The sequence below is a fragment of the Streptopelia decaocto genome, assembly GCF_964273445.1.
Source record: "Streptopelia decaocto genome assembly, chromosome: Z".
NCBI classification, from domain to species: Eukaryota; Metazoa; Chordata; class Aves; order Columbiformes; family Columbidae; genus Streptopelia; species Streptopelia decaocto.
This window is the reverse complement of record NC_138657.1, coordinates 3,460,618-3,475,271: the sequence shown is the minus strand read 5'-3', so window position 1 is coordinate 3,475,271 and position 14,654 is coordinate 3,460,618. Positions and strand designations below refer to the sequence as shown.

The 14,654-nt window shown below is 42.7% G+C and overlaps 2 protein-coding genes across 5 annotated transcripts in view; both read right to left on the bottom strand.

The window, feature by feature from the left end:
• CETN3 (centrin 3) overlaps positions 1 to 14,654 on the bottom strand; it is a 78,798-nt gene that overhangs the window by 13,285 nt on the left and 50,859 nt on the right. The gene's annotated exons all lie outside the window — the stretch shown is intronic.
• Positions 2,468 to 14,283, bottom strand: MBLAC2 (metallo-beta-lactamase domain containing 2). 4 transcript variants are annotated; one of them, XM_082074663.1, is made up of 4 exons: positions 13,794 to 14,283; positions 9,507 to 9,730; positions 3,994 to 4,084; positions 2,468 to 2,770 (listed from the first exon to the last, which is right to left on the bottom strand). In XM_082074663.1, the coding sequence occupies exons 1-3, from the start codon at positions 14,236 to 14,238 to the stop codon at positions 4,016 to 4,018; spliced, it is 738 nt and encodes a 245-aa protein (XP_081930789.1). In that variant the 5' UTR covers positions 14,239 to 14,283; the 3' UTR covers positions 2,468 to 2,770; positions 3,994 to 4,015. The 4 variants fall into 4 exon arrangements, with proteins under 4 accessions (XP_081930789.1, XP_081930788.1, XP_081930787.1 ...); XM_082074662.1 differs by lacking the exon at positions 2,468 to 2,770 and adding an exon at positions 3,725 to 3,766; XM_082074661.1 differs by lacking the exon at positions 2,468 to 2,770 and having other exon boundaries at positions 3,842 to 4,084.

Genomic DNA, 14,654 nt, shown 5'->3' with positions numbered 1-14,654 from the left:
TTTATCAAGCCTTTCTGATTGTGTATTGACTTTACCCTCCTAAAAAATTCAGGGGGAAGCAGTGTATATCACCTGAAAATGGAGGACCTTCCTATATAGTCCTGGTTCTGATTGCCGTGGATATTTCTGTGCTTTGCAAGCCAGCGAATGAACCAACATTGTGTATTGTGTGGATGGTGAAAATACTCATTTTGCTGACAAGAAAAGAATGGAAAAAGTGCTGCCTTGGTGTTGTGATCTGTGACATGACAGATGCCCCTTGTGCCTGGTGATTCGGGGTGCTCTGAGCAGGCAGGGCTGTTTTATAATGAGTGCTTAAACAGTACAGTCCAGCCTTACTAGCTGGACGACATGGATGCTCAAATTTTTCCTGATAGTTTACTGAGCAGCCTGGGTAAATTCACTGAAAAACTTGGGCAGTGAAAAATACTTTCAGGCCTTTCAGACCAGCTTCCTTGGGGACTCACAGCATGTCTTGAAGGTGTCTGACATCTGCAGACACCTAGTTTTCCAGTAATTAATTGGTAGCAGCAGTATACACTGTTGGATCTGAAGAGCTGGATTCAGGAGGTGTGGTCAAGACACATTTTTCCTGAATAAAGTCAAGCAGAGATGAGTCTTGTTTGGCTCTCCATATTGTCTCTGGTCTGCATATCAAGTAGGCAGAGACACTGTAAGAAGTTTGTAGCTGACCTCTCTTAACAGATGCTACCTTTGTAAATAAAAGCATAAACCACTGGTAGGTTTGATCTTCACTGTGTGCTGTAGTGAGATTTTTGGTTAGAGGTTTTTCATTTAACTCCTTGCTGTTTGGATATGTTTGCAAATAGATTAATTCATCTGAGCAACAGTGTGAATGCCTTCAAATCTTTTTTTTTCACCAGTTTGATGAGAGGAGTTGAGCGCAGGTCCTGAATATCTATCTTAGTGCCAGTAGCTGTGCAGTCAGTCCGTACTGGTCAGATTGAGGCCGTAGGTACTGTGTAGTAAACAAACAAGCACATATAACCACAAGTTTTGTTTGTTTCTTTGTATGTGTTTCATGCAACATATTTATGTGGCCAGAGAAAAGGAGAGCATTAAGTGGATGGTCAGAATGCTCAGTGGGAGCATGGAGGAGGTGGGGTCAGGGTCTTGTGTGTACCAGCAAGCCTGAATTGCCCTGTCTCACCTGGGACCTGTACCCCTCTGTGTGCTGGTCCTGAAGCTCAGCCCAGAGGCCCTTGATCCTTGCACTGGAGATAAACCTGTCCTCCTGCTCTGTGCTGCTCTTGCTTGGCTTATTGACTGGGCTTTGTGAACATGAGCCATCACCTCGCAGTTGTCTGGCAGTCACGGCAGACAGGTCTGGTTACAGCCACCATCCCTGCACTCACGGGGATGTCACTGTCCTTGTCTGTGCTCTGGTTGCCCTTGGCATCCAGGTTGTCCTCCCTCTTGGAGCAAACCCGTCCTTGCTCCTCCATGGCAGGTGGACTCATATCCGTGATACTGAATGACCCTTTGAGAATGGGAGATAACACGTTCAGATCTCTGTTTCTAAACTCAGACAAGATTGCTCAGATAAAATTGCTTTCTTACCTCCAAGGCCAAGGAGCTTGCCAAGACTAATGAGAAGAGATGCACGCCTGACTAACAAATTTCCTTACTTACATACAGCTGTCCTCTCACACATTTCCTACAGGACAGTAGGAAGTTTGCTGGCTTTGTGAATCCTGGCTCTAGGTGCTTATGTGCTTCACTGAACAAGTGAGAACAAATTTTCCCTTCAGGTGCTGGAGGCAGGACTCCTACTCCTTGATTTTCTGCTGGTCTACCACAGTGTTTCCAGAAGGGAGCACACAGCCAGGCCTGTGGTTACCACTTCTCATCCCTAACCTGGTTAGGTGACCAGTGAATGTGAGCTTGAAAAGATAAGGGCAATTAGGGACTACGAAATCCACAGGAATAAATACACCGCTATGTCCTCTGCCTCTAAATTTGATTATTCCCAGCCAGCCTCATTTGGAAGTGTAGGAAGGGATAATATCTTATCATTTAAAATCCTTGGTGTTCGTAGCAATGTTGTTATTCTTTGCACTACGCTATAAGAACTTCAGGGCAGAAGATCTCCAAGCAGATTCCTAGTGCAACTGGTGCTGTTCTTAATGGGTTACTATGGCAGAAGTTCTGCCCCAGAAACCAAAATGCCACTGTATATTTAGTAAACCTGGCAGCAGCACTCATGTTGTGCGTGAAATGGACTTCACAAATGAAAAGGCAGGCTCAAATTATAATAGCTAAAAATAAATACTTGATTTGGGGTATGGTAGCTGTGAAGTGCAAACCCATACACTTTCAAAGCTGACTAAAGACCTTTTAAAATTACCACGTAGGAGTAGAGTGGATAAATTAGAATATCACTAGCACATTCCTCACACATATGTATTGCCAGCTTAATAAGGAAAATAATTGTTTATATGTGAGGTATACTTTAAGGCTTTATCACTAGCTCTATTTTCAGCTTTTAATTAGTTTTCAGACTCCTCTGCTGCTATATGAAGGCAATTTGTGGGGCTGTCTGCCAGCCATATCTTCCCTTTGAATTAATGTTTGCTTTTCTATTCCTAATTTTATTAGTATTTGAATTAATAAGTTTCCTTTTGTATTCCTATTTTTAGTAATATTTGACAGCACTCTACTGTTTCTTTGTCCAAAGCTGAATTTGAGGGTCCAGGAGATGACGAACCTTGTCCTGGCTGTTCAAAATCAGATCAAACATCAGAACCTGCTAAAGTAAAGCAACAAGCTGAACATACTCTATAGAAGCATTAACAAAGCAACGCTGTGTTAATGTATGAGCTAGTAGTAAAGTGATTTTAACATCACACTAGAGACTTGTCTGGGCTAATAATGCACCTCAGAGGACGAGATTGCTTTCTGACTAGTCTGGATATCCCTGTACTGCAGCAGTCTGTACATTGTAAATATAACTTAACATGTTTTTATCAGCAAAACCCCGATGCAATATTTAGTTTCAAATAATTTTAAATTTAAAATAAAAACCTGATGAGTGTTTTTTGATTACTTTCAATTGTATCTGTTTCTGTGCTTCCTAATTTGATTTGGGAGTGAGTGGACTGAAGAAGAATTAGTTTTGGATGAAACCTGGTTAGACACGAGAGATATTGCTTAATGATAGCAGTAATAAATGCATTAATTATAAATAATAACTTGAAACAGTGTTGGTTGAATTCTTAGCCCTAGATCCTGAAAGTTAAATATTCATAATTCCTCCTTTGTCATATATTTTTACACCCTTACCTCCCTCTCTCTTTCCTAACAGATCTCCATTTTTTGTCATCTTTGGCTACAGATGTCTGTTCTTGAAAAGCAAAGTGTTACAGCAGACTTGAACAGCAGTTGTTCTAAAGCTCATTCTGAGCTCTGCTATACAGCATCTTACAGCCTAGGATTTAGCAGTAAACATGTTGGTGGGTTTGTTTGGTTTTGTTTGTTTTTCTGTCCCTGAAAATGTTCCTTTTAGCAGAAACATCCTGTGTTTCTTTCATAGTGACATGACAGCAAATAGAGATGTTCACTGATGTAAAAAATAAAATGAGATCCTGTAGTACTGAAGTAATTAAAATGACTGTTTAATTTCCAGGTGTATTAGATTATTACAAAGATGCCTTACTCATCTGAGATAGCTACCTCACAGCATAGCATCTGTTGTAAAATACAAGGTGCAGTTCAATATGACAAAATAATGCAGCATTCATAGTTGCTGTAAATAAAAATGGTATGTAACCAGTAAGAAAAACTGGAATCAGATTGCATGCAGGATGAAAATTAGAATTTTACATTTTAAAACTTGAGTTCAAAGTGCCAAATAATGAACCAAAATACCGATTGCTCTCAAGAATTCCCTTCTATATGAGGAGAGTATAGGCTGAATATGAGATGAAGGCACAGCAGAAGGTATAAGACAGTCTAAAGGCTATTCATATTTACCAAAGATCCTGAAGCAGCCTCCTCAGACTCTCTGGCTCCTTCTCCACTTAGTAAGCTGTGAGGACAACGACGTACACCCTCCACGCAGAGGCTGGAGGAGTTACAAGCGTGAGGGAAGACAGGGTCAGAATTCAGAACTATTTTGACAAATTTGACAAGGTGGTCAGGAATCAGTGAAACAAAATGTAATGACGGCAAGTTGACAGTGCCTTATTTCATATGAGAAAGCTCCTTTGCAGAAATGCAAGATGGGAAGTAACTGGATAAAAAATACTATTACTAGAGAACTTGGAGGTTACAAGGAACCAGGTATATGAATCAACAATATGATGTATTAGGAGGGGTGCAAACACGTAAGGCAGGGAAGAACCTGTTCCTTTCTACTTGGTGCTGGCAAAGCTTGAGTGGTGTACAGTTTTGTGGGGCATAATTTAAGAGAAATAAAGAAACTGGAAAGGTCTGGGGAGGAAAAACAAAGGAACTAAATCTTTCCTTGAAAGTAATGTTCTTAAGCTTATGGTAGCTGACTGGTAAGTGTTCTCCGCAATGTAAAAACATGTACAGACACAGACAGCTTAATTTGCAGAAAAGGGTGATTTGAATACGAAGAAAAGTGTGGAATTATCTTTATGGCCAACGGTGAGCCACAGGGATGCCACTTCTCTGTTTGGTTTCTTTTCCTGTGTTATGGAGATGGCAGATTTCAGATATTGTGAAGGAAAAGATTTCTGAAGGCGAGGAAGAGGTAAAAAAGGTGGGGGAACTCATGGGGAGGTGCAGACATAAGCCTGGATATGTGGGAGGAAGCAGTAGCAGAGGACGTGGGACAAAAGGAAAAGGTTTGTAATAGGCCAGAAACATGAGGCAGCTGGGGGACCAGAAAGTGAAAAAGTGGCAGAAAACAGGACGAAGTGGGGGCAGGCAGACATGGGAACCTCTAGTTCTAAGCAAACATTCTGCTTCTCTGCATAAAGATGGTGTTAGGTGACCTCAGGATGGGCTTTCTCAGTCCTCTTTATTACTTGTCTGCAAAGTGCAATCAAGCATTCAATTTCTCATCTGCAAGCAAAACCTGTGCCCTTATCTGCTAAACGCCACTTCAAAACAATTCCTTCTTTACCATATCAAATCTGATGTCAAATATGATAATTTTCACAGCACATGTAATGAACTTCCTTTAACACCTGTCGGCAAAACCATTTATTGAGAAACAAGTAGTGACCGTCATGGATTCTGCTGACACCTTGGGTTCCAAGTGCTTCTGCTTCTAACAGAGCAGGACAGGAGGCGAAGTTCTTGTAACTGGGGCACCAAAATCTTTTTGTCCTGTGCTGTGGTGACTCACGATGTGCATTGGAGCTCATTACCGACCTCAGATGACAGAGAAGGGGTTTGTACGTCTTTTATTTGACCCAGAGTGGAAGTTGTGTGTTGCCACATTTTATAAACTCAGATCTGAGGTGTCTGACTTTACCAGAAGTCGCCTTGTTCCTACAAGTGTAATGGGGAATCACTGATTAACAGCTGTACATCACTTTGAAGTGATGACAAATGCATCGTATTAACTGAGCAGCCACACAGCCCTGAAGTCCAGTTGTCTGGAAGGAAGCATATCTTCATCTTTAAATAAACAGGTGCATTACACCTTCTTCATTAATTCTTGGCTTTATACAAGCACATTTCTGCTCGTTTTCATGACAGCAGCTGCTTTTGTTGCTCATGGACTAATTTCAATGAAAATTCCACAGTTTATCAGTTAATAAGGAGTCTTATCTTTTATCAGAATCAAGACAGCAACTATTTCAAGCTCTGTGACCGTTTTCTTTCAGCTGTCGTTAGCACCTTTCTTGTGTGGAAATAATAATCTACCTCACTTACCACCAAATACATAGCTTTCTTTACATCCATGTTTTCCATTTGTGAATTTCCACTGAAAACCTAATACAGTTTTGTGTTGTTATTTTTTTAATGAGTACTCACTCATGGTTTGCACAGGCTTTGCTGCATCAGTCTATGATATGTAAAGGTTTCTAATACAGTCTCTTGCTCAGAAGCATAAAAAGCACTGCTAGCCACCTCTAAAGATTTTACACTCCATTCAGAATGAAAAAGTGCTTAATGAATGAAAAAGTATCTTAAAAAATTACGACTGGACTGCATAGCATTATAACTTTTTTATTATTATCTATGATAAAATTATTTTTTATGTGTAAATGTTGCTTAACATCACAAAAGTCTTGACAGGTTACAGAGCAAAACTCCCCATCTGACTTTTTTTGTCATATCCCCAGTCTACTGAAAATTGCATTAACACACATTTAGATTTTACAGATCAATCAACACAGTACTAAATGCTCAAGATGTTGCAATATTTAAACTTACAATTAAATATTTAACCCAAGAAGTGTTAAAGGGACACTGCCAAAATCTTATGACTAAAACTTGGTAATTCTTAACAAAAATAGAGACAGTTCTTTATACTTACTTAGCAGTGAATTTCTTATAATATAAAAATAATTTAGAGACCCTCAAAAACTACTTCCAACTGGACTGTAGCAGCAGTTGACTAACAAGCCCTGTTTTGGGCCATGTTCATGTAAAGCTTACTTCTGAACTACAAAATTATTCCTTAGGTTTTGGTGAAGGCAAAAAAACAAACCAAAACAAACAAAAAAAAAAAACAGGCAATTGCTGTTATCTACATACACTTAACAGACTTAAGCATGGCTTAATAGGGCATTTTGATGGAGATTTGGGTATTTAAGGATTTTGTAGCTGATACTGAGCATACATTTAAATACAAGTGATGGAGGATATTTTTCCTTATGAATTTGCCTGTGAGTCTTCTCCTCAAGAGCTCTGTTTTCACAATCCAGTGCAATCTGGCTAAAGCGCTTATAATACTGGATCAAATAAACTGTGATATATAGTGATATAAGACAAAATGCTAATTCAACGTGATCTCGCTCTCCTAATGAACAATTGCAAAATTTTAGCAACTGGCCTATGTATCGGCAGGCTTTGTGACAGAAGAGGTGTTTCTGTCCGTGCTGCTGCATGTGGTTATCACCAGCGCTCCCACAGCCTTCACAAAAGTGTAGAGCAAGATTACTACTGGTATGACACCACAGGTGGCTAATTTCAAGGAATCCAATCAATTTCTGTTAGGTAACCACCTCTTCACTTGGACAACTGGTGTGAGATTCAATGCTATGTATTTCTCGAGCCATTCTGACTTTACCTGCTTGCCACCTCAGATCTGTGATTGCCCGCTGTGAACCTCTGGCTATTGAGAACAGTGTCTGGACTGCTACGTAAATAAGAAAAAGAAACAGCAGCATGCGTCAGCAGGCTGAAAAGGAAAATCACACCCTGGAGTTTGTTCACTGGAGAGCTTTTTTGGATTTCCAGGCTAAACTTCTGTGTTTCTTCCTCTTGGCCAACTGAGGCCAAGACAAAAAGCTCCTAGGTTTGTTTATGACAGCAGTCGACCCACTGATCAAACGCTCCCGATGTAATACAGATATACTTGGATTCCTCCAAAAGAGGGACTACAATCCGAGTGATAACAGGTCTTTCAAGTGCTGCACTGCTACACCGCTCCTGCCCGCTTAACATTTTTCTCCAGCTAGTGCAAACAAGAACTAGGCACATCACAACCTATCAGGACAAATCCTGGTGAGGAATATACTCAAGATAGTAAAGGCAGGAGTGCAGTGAGCTGTGAAAGGAGAAAAGCATTACATAAGATATTCTCTTCTGTAATCTGTAGACAGAGATGCTTTTTTTTTTCTCCAGAATTTACACCTGTGAAGAAGACTACCAATTCCACTACCCTACTCCTTAGAAAGAGCCCATATTTTGGACTCCCTTTTTGTTGTGTATGATAAGAGGGGGGAAAAAAGCTTCCCCATAAAGTGAAAGCCAAACAAATGTAGTTAAACTGTACTAAAATTTGTGAAAACATTGGCACTCTTTTTAGGAAAGTATGTATGTATATATACAAAAATAACATCAGACAGTGTCCTTTTAAAAAAGTTATCTATATATACTGTTAGAATAATTACACAAACTTTCACCATTTCAACAGCTTTTAAATATCACACATTCAACTTTCATAAGCAAGTTACAACATCATTTAGCATTTCTCAATGTCTTCAACTTTTTTTTGGAACAGAGACAAATGCAATGCACTTTTCATAAAAACCATACACACCAAACACTTCATAGACAAACAGTAAGCAGTTCAAGTTACATTCACTTTGTGGGAACACATGCACCGGCCGTTTAATCCAGCAGCTGCAGCAGGACAAAGTAATGTTAAAACCTCCATCCTCCTAGTACCACAGACCATTAACAATCAGCTTATCATCCAGTCACATAAAAATAGCCTTAAACACAAGTAAAACCTTTAAGTAGCCTGGTTCTCCCAAATTTAGAGAACGTGCTCTGTAAATAAAATTTATTTTACGAGCTCAGCAAAAACACCAAACACATCAAGCAAGGGCTGAATCCGCCTGTACAGACTACTCCAACACTTCAATTAATTAGTTCACACATTCTCTTAATTTCTAACTCTCATGCCCATAAGAACACTTCCCCAGCTGACGGTGAGGGGGCTCATTCTTGTTCCCGTCAGGCTGCGGGTATCCCCAGGCACAAAATCCTCAACATTCAGTCTGCTGTTCAATGCAAATCAAAACCTTTTTGGTAAGCTGATGTACATGTTATTTTCCAGCTTGGAAGTTTGTTCTAAAGCATTTCCATATGTTAGTAGATTATAAAGAAACTGCTAGACAGCTACCTTGCAAAGATGCAGGTGATGATGGGTGCAGCAGGTGACAATGGCTGCAGAATGTCCCTCACCTCTTTCTGCCCACCAAGTCCTGCACAGGTGCTGTTCTTGCTTTGACTTAATGGTGCTGCTTCCAGCACACACCCGGGCTTAGCACGAGCTGTCTTAAGCCAAAACCTGAGCAGGAGTTGAGTGAAGAGTCACAAACCTAGTGCTACATTAACAAGGTTTCAGGCACAAATGTAAAAACTCTTGTTTGGGCATATATGCATCTCTCTCAGAATCATAACAAAAATAAACCAATATATTTCCATCACAACACATGTGCAAACACGCCCTGAAAAATAAGCAAGAAAAACGGTAGCTTCAGCTAAAGCTACTAGCTTACATATTTCTTACAAAAATAGGAATAAAGTAGGCAAAAATAGGTGAAAATTTCTGCAGCTCGTCTGCATCAATTTGCCAGCTCTTAACAAACAAGTACCGCTTTTGCTTGCATCAACGCTTTCACAAGCCATTTGGGTTTTCAGCGGGGAACAGATCACCCAAAATGTGGTCACTAAGTGCCTCTGGAATTTGTAACGTGAAGCACTATGCTTGCAATGGATTTCATGGCACAAGTAGAAACCTTGTGACAAACTCCAGCTTGTGAAATGTAGTTGGAAGCTAACCAATACAGCCTTTCTGCCCCAAATATGTTGAAGTGCCCTGGCAGTACCTTCTCCACGAGGCCTCTGTCCACCAACTCCATGAGGCGCTGGCAGCTTGCAACGTAGTCGCTTATTCTGCTGTAGGGAAGCCAGTCAATCATGGATCCATCGTACACCACGTCTCCGCTGAACAAAATCTTCCGGTCTTTGTCGTGCAAGCAAATGCTGCCCCTGGAGTGACCAGGCATGTGCATGACGGTAAGCTGTCGGTCTCCAAGGCTGATCACATCCCCTGCAAACAAATGTGTTATAGGAAAACATATGCATTTATCATGTATGTTAAACACCACAAAGAGTATGACCTACCCATACATGTTTATACATGCTATATATGCATGACAATGGGAGTGGGATGTTTATTTTCTTGGTGAATGCATCTGAAAGATACACTTGACATTAGGGTATTTTCCAATGATAGTTAACACAGGCTTGGGCTCTAGTAACTGGATCTATTCCCACCCTAATAAACTAAACAATATGAAAACGAATGTGACAGAGAAAATAAAACAGGAAACAAACAGAACAGATCTAAGTTGGGTCTCCTTTGAAAGTTTACCAAGTGAGTGTTTCACTATTTATTATAATTTTACCCTCAATTCACACAGAATTCCGCTGCCGTTAGTTTTGAAAGGCAAAATGACAGAACATGGAGGAGAACCAAGACTGGCCTCCACAAACTTTCTTCATCTCATTCAATCAGAAATATAAAACCAGAACTTTCTTAACATTTGGTCATTTTTGCCAGCTGGAATGTGATTGCCCTTTCACTGTACTGGCCACTGACCTGGTACTTCCTGCAGAAAGTCAGTCTAGGGATGGAGAACAGGCCAAGTAAGTCTGCTGTTGATTTTATCTGTAATGCCAGCTTAATTATAAACCATTTATTTGCAGGTGGTAAATATGTGAACTTCAGGGCTTTGTAGGGAAAGATGACCAACGTATAAGCAACCTTCTCAGAAGTACTTGCTTAACAACTATATGAAACAGTTCTAAAAGAAATAGCACCCAGCACCATTGTACAGTGGTACTTGCATTTCAAGTTCCAAGGAGAACAAGAAAAAACTTAACCAAACCTCTACTGCATTATAAATCTGAAAGTTACAGAGATTTCAGGCCAGAGACAGGCACACCACAGTTTAGTCAAGAGTCAGCAAGCCTAAAGCAATTTAACTCTTGGAAGGCAGACCTTTTGTGACAGGACCTTTGGTATCCACCTGAAAATGATTACAGGAAATGCCAAAAGAACATCTGGAAGTCACAGAAAAAACCTAACATCTGACCATGTTGCACCTAACAGGGGTATGGTCCCTACATTTGGAGAAGCAGGTAGTTTCAAAATCACCAAAGAGAATTTTTAGCCAAATTCTCTTTCAGGGAAGTGTTGGGAAGCCTTGGCAGGAGAAAGAAACAGACCTGACTATTGAGAAGATTGTGCAATGAATGGTGAATGAAACTACAGTGGAGATAGTGAACTTAACGGAGGAAAGTGTTTCAGTGGGTGTCAAACTGCTCTGGCACTGAAAAGAATATAAAGATACAGAGTACGGCATAGAAAAAAATAAAGAAGAAATGTACAGAATTTAAGAAAAATTCTTAAAATTATGAAGCTGAAGAGACAGCTGAAGGGAACTGTGAGTCTTACAAGACACAAGTGACTAGGAAAACACTAAATGATAAGGCACAATACAAGTAAATGCTATTTTAGCTAGAAGGGCCAAAATGAAAGAAGCTTGAAAGACCTGGTAAGGTTAAGGTAATGCAAAACCTAAACAAATTAAGCACACAATGTTTAAGTAAAAGCTGCAGCTTTGGACTGTAGCAGAATATTGCCCCTGCCCCATTCTGTATTTTCAGCATTACTGGGTATCCTCACCCCACAGCAATGGCCCACACACAGAAATGAGACGCTAGTTAAATGCCAGATCAGATCTCTGAAATCTGCAGTCAGTTCAGGTCTGCTTTTCCAAGCACCTATGTGGGACCATAGAATAGTTTGGGTTGAAGGGACCTTCAAAGCTCATCCAGTGCCCCCCCTGCCATGAGCAGGGACATCTTCACCAGCTCAGGGTGCTCAGAGCCCCGTCCAGCCTGGCCTGGGATGTCTCCAGGGATGGTTCATCCACCACCTCTCTGGCCAACCTGGGACAGGCTCTCACCACCCTCAGGGACAACAATGTCTTCCTTATGTCTGGCCTGAATCTCCCTCCTTCAGTTTAAAACCATCACCCCTTGTCCTATTGATGAAAAGTTAAAAAGACAAGTATTTCACAACACAGGTCTTTGAGCAAGTTCAATCAGAGGAGACAGCAGAGCCGTCTGGAACAAAGAGAGAAGGAAACAGACAGACCTTGATGTGGAGGCTCAAGGAAACCCCGCTCCATCATGAGCTGGTGGTATTTCTATACCACCGGATTTGCTCAGCTTGCGCCGTAAATTTAAAACACACTGCACCCTGGAGATGGGTATAACCAGAACCAACAGGAATGAGGTTGACCAAGTGTAACCGTGAAAAGTGCTGATAACTCTTGCCCAGGATGTATAAAAGTTAACTGTGTGATAGCCAGTGTGCTAGCTTTGGGGAGTTACCACCTAGCACCCACCTCTGCACACACATGAAATAAATATCCCCACTCTGTGTGCTGTTCTGCTTTTTGCACACTGGGTAAAAGAACCCTGATTTTTGGGGCAACACTATCACAACAGCCTCTGCTAAAAAGTCTGTCCCCAACTTTATTATCAGCCCCTTTTAAGTATGGAAAGGCTGCAACAAGGTCTCCCTGCAGCCTTCTCTTCTGCAGGCTCAACACCCCAACTCTCTCAGCCTGTCCTCTCACATCTAAAACAGCCAAGAAGAAAACAAGTCCTCTGCAAAAGGTGTCACCTGCCTGTCAGACATCCACCCTTCACCCTATTCTACAATTAGTCTATTTGTTGCCAAAATAACCCAGCCATTGTTGCCTATGAGAGACTAAGTGGAATTTTTTTACCTGTAACAAGCCACTTCTGTAAAAGTTACATTAATGTACATTCTGTAAAACAATATCCTAATTCTTGGCAGTACATATTTCAATAAACTGCTTTGTTCTTTACATCGCTATGCCTTGATAGTTTATAAATAATACAGGTCACCGGATGCCAGAACAGACTGACATGACGACACACTGTTAGAAGCCCAAGGCTAAACCCAGGGTGCTATATTAGTCAGTCACTCAAATTATCGCTGAGCGATTCTAAGGAAAACCAAAAAAATCCTGTATCAACAGGGAAACAGATCAGGCAAGCCCTGGGCATTTTTACATGTTTCTCAGTCCCTGTCAATACTTCCAAAACTGGCAGAAACCAGAATTTAACTCACTATATATCTGTTTTGTCCCATCTTGCGAACCCCTACCATCTTTACCCTTCCCCTAGTTACTGCTGATTCAATACTTCTTGGCAATCGTCCTGCTTGTTAATTCTTTTTGTGGCAGGATGTTCCTCTCCTATCCATTTTTACAGCTTCTCTTGCAGGATTTATTGGTCACTAAAACCCCAAGTTTCTCATTTGTCTTCCTGTTGTGTTCTTAAAGGAAGTCACACTTTACTTATGAATGTATAGCAAGTTTTTCTACACAATATAAATCCTTAAAGGCTAAACATAACATCAAACTTTCTAAGAATTGAGCCACCACACTGGGGATGGCTTGTAGATTATGAAAAGTGGGTTGCAGAAGTGAATATAAGTGAAAAAACACCGTTAAAAGGAGCCCCGTGAGAAGTGCTGATAACTCTTGACCAGGATGTGTATACATGTTAACTGTGTGATAGCCAGTGTGCTAGCTTTGGGGAGGTACCACCTAGCACAGACATGAAATAAATATCTCCACTCTGTGTGCTATTCTGCTTTTTGCACACCGGGTAAAAGAACCCTGATTTTTTGGGCAACACTATCGCAACAGCCTCTGCTAAAAGGTCTGTCCCCAACTTTATTATCAGCCCCTTTTAAGTATGGAAAGGCTGCAACAAGGTCTCCCTGCAGGCTCAACACCCCAACTCTCTCAGCCTGTCCTCTCACATCTAAAACAGCCAAGAAGAAAACAAGTCCTCTGCCTGTCAGACATCCACCCTTTAACTTCTGCTACAAAGTGAAAAAACACCGTTTAAAAGGAGACCCGTAAAGCCACACAAAAACAGAAGCAAGGCGTTACTCCGCGACACAGAACTCAAAACATATATATATATATTTTAAATCGCTTCAGCCCAGGCATTCGCACGAACAGTAATTTCAGCGCGGAGCACAGCCGGGCCGCCCTTACCCTCCTGCAGCAGCCGGGTGGGCCGCACGGGCGGGACGCGGAACTGTCGCGCCCGCCAGCCGGGTCGCGGCTGTCGCGACACCTCCCGGTCCGACAGCCAAGTGACGGCCTCGTAGTTATCGCCCCGCAGCAGCGCCGCCGCCTCGGCGCTGTGCACCGCCACCTCCTCGAAGTGCTGCAGCCCGCCCGAGTGGTCGAAGTGGACGTGGGTGGCCACGGCCATGAGCGGCCGCGCTCCGGCCCCGGCGGCCGGCGCCAGCAGCCCGGCGGCCCGCAGGTAGTCGGGGAGGCTGCGCAGCCCCAGCCCCGCGTCGATCACCACGTCCCGCTGCGAGCCCCGCACCAGCCAGATGTTGGCCCGGTTGCTCGATTCGTAGAAACGCTCTTGGATCCAGAAAATGCCGTCGCCCAGGGGCTTGTGAGCGAACCACTCCAGCGCAGACATAGCCCGGGCCGCCACTCCGGAGACGACGAGCCGCCCACCCGCTGCACGGCGCCGCGGCGGGCGGGGCGGGCGCAGGCCCGGCCCACTGCGGCAGCTGCGGGAGGGACGGCGAGCGGGGAGCCCTGAGGGCGGGTGAGGGAGCTCGGAAGGGGGGATCACTGAGGGACAGGTGAGGGAGCTTTGAGGGGAGCCCTGAGGGCGGGTGAGGGAGCTCGGAAGGGGGGATCACTGAGGGACAGGTGAGGGAGCTTTGAGGGGAGCCCTGAGGGCGGGTGAGGGAGCTCGGAAGGGGGGTTCACTGAGGGACAGGTGAGGGAGCTTTGAGGGGAGCCCTGAGGGCGGGTGAGGGAGCTCGGAAGGGGGGTTCACTGAGGGACAGGTGAGGGAGCTTTGAGGGGAGCCCTGAGGGCGGGTGA